The sequence below is a fragment of the Lagopus leucura genome, unplaced genomic scaffold (assembly GCF_019238085.1).
Source record: "Lagopus leucura isolate 7727_CA_CO unplaced genomic scaffold, USGS_WTPT01 Super-Scaffold_100009, whole genome shotgun sequence".
Taxonomy (NCBI): Eukaryota; Metazoa; Chordata; class Aves; order Galliformes; family Phasianidae; genus Lagopus; species Lagopus leucura.
This window is the reverse complement of record NW_024962266.1, coordinates 8919504-8929443: the sequence shown is the minus strand read 5'-3', so window position 1 is coordinate 8929443 and position 9940 is coordinate 8919504. Positions and strand designations below refer to the sequence as shown.

General features: G+C 42.9%; 1 protein-coding gene across 1 annotated transcript; it reads left to right on the top strand.

The window, feature by feature from the left end:
* The first annotated feature begins 402 nt into the window (after nt 1-402).
* Nucleotides 403-4791, top strand: ZNF281 (zinc finger protein 281). Its single transcript, XM_042874155.1, has one exon. It carries the CDS (start codon nt 434-436, stop codon nt 3053-3055), a length of 2622 nt encoding a protein of 873 aa, XP_042730089.1. The 5' UTR covers nt 403-433; the 3' UTR covers nt 3056-4791.
* Nucleotides 4792-9940: the final 5149 nt, after the last annotated feature.

Sequence of the window (9940 nt, the reverse complement as noted above, 5' to 3'; positions counted from 1 at the left end):
GGCCTTGCGGCGCCCACCAACATGGCCACGCGCCCCCCCCCCCGGCGCCACGCGCCCGCGGCGAGCAGGAGGAGGACAATCGCGCCTGCGCGCTGCCCGCCTGCGCGGCGCCCGGCCGGCCGGGCCGTACCCAGCGTGCCGCGCGGCGCGCATGCGCGGTGCGGGGCGCAGAGGCTGTTAATTCCATTGTGGAGCGGACGCGGCGTTATTTTTAACTGGAGGCGGCGGCGGGAGCCGTAAGTGCAGCCCGGGCCGGAGCCGCCCGTCGGCGCGCGTGTGGGGGTGGCGGCGATGCGCCCGGGCGGCGGCTGCCGGGTCGCGGAGGGAGCCCGTCGCTGAGCGCGGCGGAGCGGGCGGCGGTCCCGGCGGGCGGGCGGGCGGCGGGTCCCGCGGCCCCTCAGGGCCGCGCTCCTCCCGGGCCGCCTTCCCGGGGATGAAACTCGGCGGCGGTTTCCTCGGCGGCGGCAAGAGGGCGGCGGCCATGGAGCCCGGCTTTCCCCCCGGCACGGTGATGTTCAACCACCGCCTGCCCCCGGTCACCAGCTTCACCCGGGCGGCCGCGCCCCCCCCGGCGGCCCAGCACCCCCCGCAGTGCGCGCTCCCCCCGCCTTCCGCCGCCGCTTCCTCCGCGGCCGAGCCCCCGGCGCCGCCCGCCCCCCAGGACGTGACTTTCAAGAAGGAGCCGGTGGGGGCTTTCCCCTCCGCGCCCTCTTCCGCGCAGCGCGGCCCCTGGGGCTTCCTGCAGTCCCTCGTCAGCATCAAGCAGGAGAAGCCCAGCGAGCAGGACGAGGAAGAGCCGCCGCGGCACCACCACTACGGGGGGCTCTTCGGGGCGCCGGGCGAGGAGCGGCCCCCGGGCCTGGGGGGCGGCGGCGGCGAAGGCGGCGGGCAGAGCGTGATCCAGGACCTGAGCCTCCTGCAGCACCTGCACCAGCACCCCTCCCGGGACCTGCTGCTGGGCGGCAGAGCCGAGGGCGGCCCCGGCGGCTCGGGCGAGCCGAAGCATGACGCCCAGGTCAAGAAGGCGAAGAGGCCAAAGCCAGAAACTCAGGGAATCAAAGCCAAGCGGAAGCCCGGCGCTTCGTCCAAACCCCCCCTGGTGGGAGACGCGGAAGGTGCCGTCGCGTCCCCGAGTCAGAAACCTCACGTCTGTGAACACTGCAGCGCTGCCTTCAGGAGCTCCTACCACTTGCGCAGGCACGTGCTCATCCACACCGGGGAGAGGCCTTTCCAGTGCAGCCAGTGCAGCATGGGCTTCATCCAGAAGTACCTCCTGCAGCGGCACGAGAAGATCCACAGCAGGGAGAAGCCTTTTGGGTGCGACCAGTGCAGCATGAAATTCATCCAGAAGTACCACATGGAAAGACACAAGAGGACGCATAGCGGAGAAAAGCCATACAAGTGTGACACTTGTCAGCAGTATTTTTCGAGGACTGATAGACTGTTGAAGCACAGAAGAACGTGTGGTGAAGCCATAGGTAAAGCAGGTGCTGGAATGGAGCCCGGATCGTCGCATAGCATGGGTAGCTTGGCTGCATTGTCTCAGGGAAATACAAATTCCTCAAGGAGAAAAAGTAAAACAAAAAGCGTATCCACTGAAAGCAAAGGAAATAAGTGTAGCAGCAAAGTAGCGGAATCTCAAGTTACAAGTAATGTGGCCATGCCAAATTATGCAGTTGATATTCCTATTGTGTCTTCCAGTGGTGGTCTCATTGGCACAGGCGTAGAAGAGCTTCAGAAAAAGGTGCCAAAATTGGTCTTCAAGAAAGGAAGCAGAAAACAGGCGGACAAAAACTACCTTAACTTTGTATCACCACTGCCAGACATTCTGGGGCAAAAACCCCTGTCTGGGAAACAGAGTGGCTCTCTAGGCTCATTAGTAGCCAGTACCAGTGTAGAAAATATTGGCCTTCTCCAAAGTCCAAGCGGTAAATCAGGTCAAATAAATAGTAATTATGATGATGCCATGCAGTTTTCAAAGAAAAGAAGATACTTGCAAACTGCAAGCAGTAACAGTGCCTTTTCAATTAATGTCGGACACATGACTTCCCAGCAGTCCGTCATCCAGTCTGCAGGTGTTAGTGTTATGGATAACGAAACTCCGTTGTCTCTTATTGATTCAGCATCCTTAAATAGTGAAATAAAGACTTGCCATGACAAGTCCGGTATTCCTGATGAAGTCTTACAGAGCCTTTTGGACCAGTACTCTCACAAATCGGAAGGCCAGAAAGAAGATCCTTTCAGTATAACTGAACAGCGTGTGGACTTGCACAGCTCAGGAGAACATTCAGAGATGGTTCAGGAAGAAAATTTGAGTCCTAACTCTCAAACTGTTTCAAACGATAAGGCGAGCATGTTGCAAGAATACTCCAAATACCTCCAACAAGCTTTTGAAAGAACGACCAATAGCACTGGTTTTGCATTTGGACCCAGTTTCCAGTTTGTGAGCTTGTCCTCAACTCTCCATAACCACACTCTGTTTCAGGACAAACAGATATACACTACATCTCCACTCGAGTGTGGCTTCAGCCAATCCGTTACCTCAGTATTGCCAACTGCGTTGCCAAAACCTCCGTTTGGGATGTTGCTTGGCTCTCAACCAGGCTTTTATTTATCTGCTTTGGAGGCTACGCATCAACAGTTGACTCCTTCTCAAGAGCTGGATGATCTCATTGATCCTCAGAAAACCTTAGAGACTTCATCTAACTACCAGTCAACATCTCAGAAACTGACTGGCCAGAAGGAACAGAAAAACTTAGAATCCTCAACGAGCTTTCAGATCCCATCTCAGGAGTTAGCTAGCCAGATAGATCCTCAGAAGGACATAGAGCCTAGAGCAACCTACCAGATCGAGAACTTTGCACAAGCGTTTGGTTCTCAGTTTAAGTCGGGCAGCAGGGTGCCAATGACTTTTATCACTAACTCTAATGGCGAAGTGGACCATAGGGTAAGGACTTCAGTCTCAGATTTCTCAGGGTATTCAAATATGATGTCTGATGTAAGTGAGCCATGTAGTACACGAGTAAAAACCCCAACCAGTCAGAGTTACAGGTAAGGTCCCGACTGTGACCGAGCTGTGGGGTCTTCTTACTGTAGTTTTACTTTGACAACACTGCCATTGGAATGTTTCTACACGGTCCTATTAAGAATAATGTAACATGCCCTTTCAATGCAACTTTTCATATTTAGTTTATTTTGTTAGCGTGATTTTTTTAGATCTGTTTTATTACGGTTTTTAATCAGGAATCAATAGATTAAAATAGTGTTTTTGTTCAAGTGGCAACATTTAGCAATTAAATTTACATCTATAGATTGTCAGGGAATAGCCCGAAAGTTTAAAATGCAAAAAATTAACTTTGTTCCTAGGACTAAGGTTTATTCTAATTACTTTACTCTCAGGAAAGTGTAACAAAGCATGGGAATTCTATGCACCACTAGTGTATTGGAACTTCCAATTTACAGATAGTGACAAATATATATCTCAAGCTTTTTGAGAAAGGGATCTATAACATTTCACATTGCTGTCTCTTATGTCTGGGCTGGTCTGACAGAATTTTGCTACCTAAACCATGTTGTTTTTCAAGTACTCCTGTTCTTCTAGGTGACGCTGATTCCGGACAGGTTGAGCAGATACTCTTGGATCTGTACTAAGAACCCAGAACGGTAGCTTTAATATAAACAATAATGTCCCCAGAACTCCTTTGTAAGACTGTAATTCCGTAAAGAGTTTCTGTTGACACAAGCCTTGAGAACAAAAAGCATGCCTCTGGTTCATGCCATTGTAACCCCAACTTGAAGCTACAGTCGTAGTCTAGATGTCCTTTTGGGATGCATTATTTATTTTACATGCCTCTTTTGTTTTTCCCCCCTTTCCGCATTCTTTTGTTTTTTAAGGTTCCCTTTCTTTTGTTGTGCTCCCAATACCTTGATTTGTGTTTTTTTCCTTATTTTACACCTTTTTCCTTCCCCTTTTTGCCCAAATTGCCCACTCCCTCTCTTACCCATCTTAGCTAGTATTTAAAAAGTTCTACATTCCAGAAAGTGCGTATCTTACCATGTACTTTCGACATCAAATAATGAACAGTGAACTCCCACACATTTTAGAATTCTGTCAAGGTTTCCACGTACAATAAGAAATAATATACTCCCAACTGTACATACGAGGCCCTGATCCTGCATCAGGATCAGCTGTCGTGGACCCCTGTGCCCCTCTTCGTTACCGGTGGTGTCATTGGAGCTCTTTACGGATACGGGGGCTTGCAGCAATTCATCGCTGCAGGCTCAGGGCCTAAGGCTGCAATTCCATCAAAGGTTTCTGGTGATGATGTCAACTACGAGAGTAGGACTTGAGTGGCTTGTTAATATCAACAGAACTTTTCTTGGGAATTACTGCCTTACGTTATGTATATTTTGTGGTACATTATTTATTATATGTGAATCATGACTAATGCCTGTGGAGCCACGGAAACCTGCTAGACATACTGGTGGCCATTCAAAGCTGCTGAAAGGCAGTGGCACTGCTCTAAACCACTTTTTAAAAATGTATTTTTTGATTAGTTTTTTAATGTAATTTTGGTGACGTTTATGCTGATGGTTTTTTTATGTACTCTTGGTGATGTTTCAGTCTTACGTACTTTTCTGGTGTCAGGAAAGTACCAGTGGTTGTTTGCAGTCTTATTGTGTAATCAGCCTATTACAGGCTTCCATGTATAATAAAGTTATTAACATTGTGCAAGTGTAAAACACTTCTGTTATGAAAGTGGTGTATTATTAAATGAATCGTTACAAACATCCTTTTGTAATTTCTCCCTTTGTCCCTCACCACTAAAATTTGAAACCTGAGCCCACTTGTAACCTCTTTTACTAGGCAAACTTTCTTTTTCTTACTAATCTAGAATTTGTTCCCAGAAATCCATGTAACTCCATTAACATTTTCTTTATACTTGTTTATGTATTTCATCCTATTTCAGTTCAGAAAAAGTGAACAACAGCTGTTCTCTGTACACAGATCCATGTTAACGGGGATGAAATAATCCATAACCACTTGTTGGCTTTTTCAGTACCTTTTCCTTTGTTTCTCAGAGGTTATAATTTTCTTTCTTTATATTGTGTGTAGTAGAAATTGCGTATGTATTGTTCTGGCTGTTTGCTTTAACTTAATACTAATAAAACCTATTATTCACAACATCATGAAGATATCACTTCTATTATCCAGTAACACTTCTGAGAGCATCTTAGGGAAATGTTAAGTGAGAAAGTTCTGAGAAGGTATAACATAACATGCTGGCATCTCAGCTTCTTTTCTTCCTTCAATTTCTTTTTGGATGAGATCATCTGAATGTGCTATTTTAGAAGTCAGGTCTCTGTCCCGTATTTTGAGCTAACAAGGGAAAAAAAGAACTAACAATTTTTTTCATGCTTTCATACAACCTCACCTTTTTAAATCTGTTTTTTTTTTTTTAAATATGTGATGTTGGTTAAAAGTATTAAAACCATGTATTGTTAATTTCAAAGATGTTTTGTAATTGCTGAAAATCCTTAATGACACACATATAATGCAATTTTGTTCAAAGTAAAGATTTTAGAAAGTCATCTACCTGTTTTATTTTCTTCCTGAGCTAACTTACCTTCTAAGAAAAGCCTAAGTAAGGGTAGTGGTATGGCAGAATACTTACAAGTATGCTTTTTAATGTGAAGATGGTTTTCAGGTATCCTGAAGTCATATTTTAATTCAACTTTGCATGTAATTATAAGAGTGGCAGTATTGGAAGTCTCAGCAGTGGTGAAGCACTGAAGAACAGAAGATTGCAGTTTGAATCACGGCGATGAGACGGACGAGAGAAAAATGATTGAAATCGTGACAAGTAATGACTTCCAGCTAATAAGGATCAAAGTCTTCCCAAGTAAATATAAGATAATGCTAAATGGTTAATATTCAGCAAATTGCTAGGAAAAAAATTGGAAAGATCTAAGAGGGGAAATCACTGCAATTTTGTCTGTTCTCTCCACAGGTGAATATCATTCAAAAAAGAAACGGCTATGGTTTTCCCAGTTTAACATGGAAGGAATTCAAATTTATTTTTCTTCCAATCAGGTTTAGGTAGAAATCAAGTGTGGCTTTATGTACTAAATACTAGAAAGGTCCTACATGTCAAGTTGTAGTTGTGTTACTGTGTGGATGGAAGATTTATTTAGGGTTGCGGTAGTAGGAAGAGGAGAAAGGAAACAAACAAAAAAAGCCCTTGAATTTCACTGTCGTTCCTGGCTTATGTATTTATTTTTTAATTACGGCAGGATGATAACTTATCTCCTATTGCTAACAGAATATAAAGAATTGTTATACATGATGATAGAAAATTGCCCATAAAGTGTTATCTTATGATAGTAGCTCGCATAACCTGTTTTTGCTTGGAACAGGCATGATTTGGTACCCAGAATTGTAAATGTGTTTCTGTATTCTCTGAGATGCTAAAAGTTCACACCTGACTTGCCCCCAGGTAATGTAAAAAAGCTGCCTTATATGTGTGGTAGTTCCTGAATGAGCTGAGTTGGATGCAGACTTGCGGATGGTGGATGGAATTTTAAAATAATAAATTGGTAGAATAGAAGAGGATGGAAAAAAATGTGAATACATGATGGTGTTGTGAGACTTCACCATTCTACGGTTATGGAGTTAATGGAAAAAAAGCAGTCTGATGCAACGTGAAAACCTTGAGGAGAATTTGGAATAATTGATGGTGTTTTGTTACTGTTTTGTTTGTTCTGTGTGTATGTTTTTCTCCCTGCCTTGTATTGTACTATCAAAATATTTCCCTCAATGTTACCTCTACTTTTGTTTTCTCCACCTGTTTGAAATCATTGTGCAGGTGAGGTGGCTGTTATAATTGTTTGTTATGCCCCAGAAGATACACGTGAGAAGCTTTAGGTCGCTACGTTCTCACTTTTTTTATTGCACATGTAGAAGAAGGCATATCACTTTGAGATGGAAGATCCTTTTTTCAGCCCCTTCTGACTGCCAGCTTTAATCATTTGGTCTGGAATTTTCCAAGCTTAGTCTTTCTCATGCTTTGCATGCTATCTTCTGCACATATTTCCCAAAGCTAAATTAAAGAAGAAAACCTTTCTGTTCCATGGACTTTTCATCCTTCTTTAAAATCAAGTTAATAATATGAGTGTGTGTGTATATATATATATACTGAACTATATACATATATATAATATATAACATATATATGAACTAGTGGCATCCATTTTTGGAGCCTGGACTTGAGACTGGGTTTGGTTGGTGTCCCTGATTGAGTCACTTGCTGTTTTTGAAAACCCCATCATATTTACTTAGGAGTCTTTGGGAGGAAATGTGTTTACATTCAGATGCTTGGAAGTTTAGTGGTCGTATCTTTGAAGGTGACCCCTTCTAGATAACAGATGATTACAGTTTTTTACGTTAGTTCAAATAGCATTTTCTACTAAGTGCCCTATATTGTGGCATCTGTTTCACATTCTCATAGAGTTGGCTTTCTTGAATGTGTGTATAGGCCCTTTAGTTTTAGTGTGATTTTTGTACAATTTCTTTCATGCAGGCATTTAAGAAAATAATATGTGCTATTTTGTGTAGCATTTAGAATGCAAGATTTACCCTGTTTACTGAATTAATGGCGATGAAGTACAGATATGCTCTGGTGTTCAAAACACGTTTCTTGTCCCCTTTTTCACTTGCAGCTAGAACCCAGATTTATTTCAGTATTGTTTCCTAATGCAATGAGATGTCCCAAGAACAAGTCTCATGCCAGTACATTCTTATTGTAGCCTCTGATGCTAAAAAATTACTATGCCCAATTTCAGTTTGACACCTATGACCTGAAGGGGTAGGTGATGGAAATTCATTTATTTGACATTGTTTGGAGTTGAGTTCCTTTTGTAAGACCCCTGCTATTCCAAACTCGATCTGTGTAGAGATAAATTGAGGAAAAGGTATCAGCTCAGTAAATATAGAATAGCAGATTGACTAGAATAAAGTAAAAGCTGTGGGACAGGGTCATGAGGGAGTTAAATTCTCTAAGGTGACAGTAAGAAGCCTAAATCAGTAGCTTGTTCTTTCCCTTCAATTGTGTTCACTGTAAATCTAGCATCTGGGGAATCCACGTTCTGTAAAGAGCAGCCTCATGAAGCATAGTCCTGCTTCATACTCTGAGGGTTGTCATCCAATCTGTTGTGCATACAGACAGCAGTGTGGAGTTGCTTGGGAAAAGTACTGTCATCATGTAATCAGTTTGTCTTAATGCACGTACAAGATGCGGTGAATTGAGGATTAGAAAGATTTAGTGATAGCATTTATAAAATTCTAAAGCTTGTTTTTTAATCTCGATGCTAATGTAATTTTTTGTACTTAGCATGCTGCAGTGTTTACATCTTGGTGTGTTTTGTTTTTATTGACTTTGCAGTGGATTTTGCTATTTTAAAACTGAAGGTACGCTACAGAGTTGCCTGTGTACTTGGGGACTTGGTGTTAAATTTGATTAAGTATTATCTGGCCAAGCTGAAGAATGAAGAAAGAAGAACTAATTTCGTAGTGCGTTTATTTGATTATTGTAATATACTTTATCTTAACTTAAAACTTGTTCTAAACTGTCTCTATAGCGCTACAAATATGAAAGCATTCTACGAACAAAGCATACAATGATTGTTATGCAGGAACTGTAGCCTTTGTCAGATACTCTCTACAGTAGCGTGTGCTGCTTTTGATGCTAAGCACCTGGTAAAGGTAGGTTAAAACCTGCTCAAGGTAGGTTATTACCATTGGCAATTCCATGGCATTGCTGTTCGCGTGAAAGTTCTACTTTGTGCTTTTTGCAAAATGTTGTTTTGATGTTCTTTGAAGGCTAAAAAGTAGATTATATTTAATCTCATAATTTCTTTTTACTGAGCATACTTCTCTGTACTTGTGCTCTCTTCCCACTGGAGGGGAGGTTAGAGCCTGATTGAATCATGGTGTAAGTGGGTGCTGGCATTTGGCCAGAAATTGTGTTGGTAAGGACAGTTCAGGCTGCTCAAAGATTGTGAATATTTATTTTTTTCTTTGGGGGGGGGGGGGGGGGGGGGGGGAGAGGGGAAAGTCTGAGTGGTGGGCGGTTGTGTTCTGAAATGACTGGGAATAAAATCAGACCGAAACCTGTTCAGAAGACTAGAATTTACAAAGAAATCCATATGCAACTTGAGTGACAAGGTTTTGAATCACTTTAATTTGCTTTCTCATAACAGGAAAATACATAGACGTGTAATAAAACACCTTGCGTGTTCTGCCTGAGGTGCTCTAAAGTAGAGTGCATAAATTATGCCTGTGGATCTTATCTTTTAAATGAAATGTATCTCTACAATGAAAAGTGGATTAACTTAAGAAGTGCTTGATAATGTTGGAAAATGAGATTGGTAAGGAGTAGCTTATGCAGTTGCAGAGGTCATTTATTTTGCTTTGGGTAAATGTCTACCTGGAATTTGGTCAAGTTATGCAGGATGACACATTTACTTGTAAGTGCTCCTGGTATTGCATCTTAAGGGGCAGGCAATCGTGTAATCTTGGTAGAGGGAATGTGGTCTCCCTCTTGCAGCTTTTCTGTGGTCAGTAATGATTTGCAAGTATGACACAGGGCAAAGAAGATCTGTTTCTTAAAACTTAATTTTTAAATATTTTATTTTTACTTTTTGTTAATGAAGGCCTGCCACTACAAAGTACAGACCCACTTCCTGAAAATGAAAAGCTGGAATCTCTGCCAAAACTCTGCCATTATTTCATGTCTGGCCAGCTTCAGTCCAGAGCGTTATTAAAAAAATTATTAGTGGAGGTGTGTTAATAATAACTTCTTAAGCTGCATAGTTAAAGAGATGTGTAAGCTTAGAAAGTTTGGTCAAATTATAGCATGAAGCAGTTTGTGTACCTGGTCTA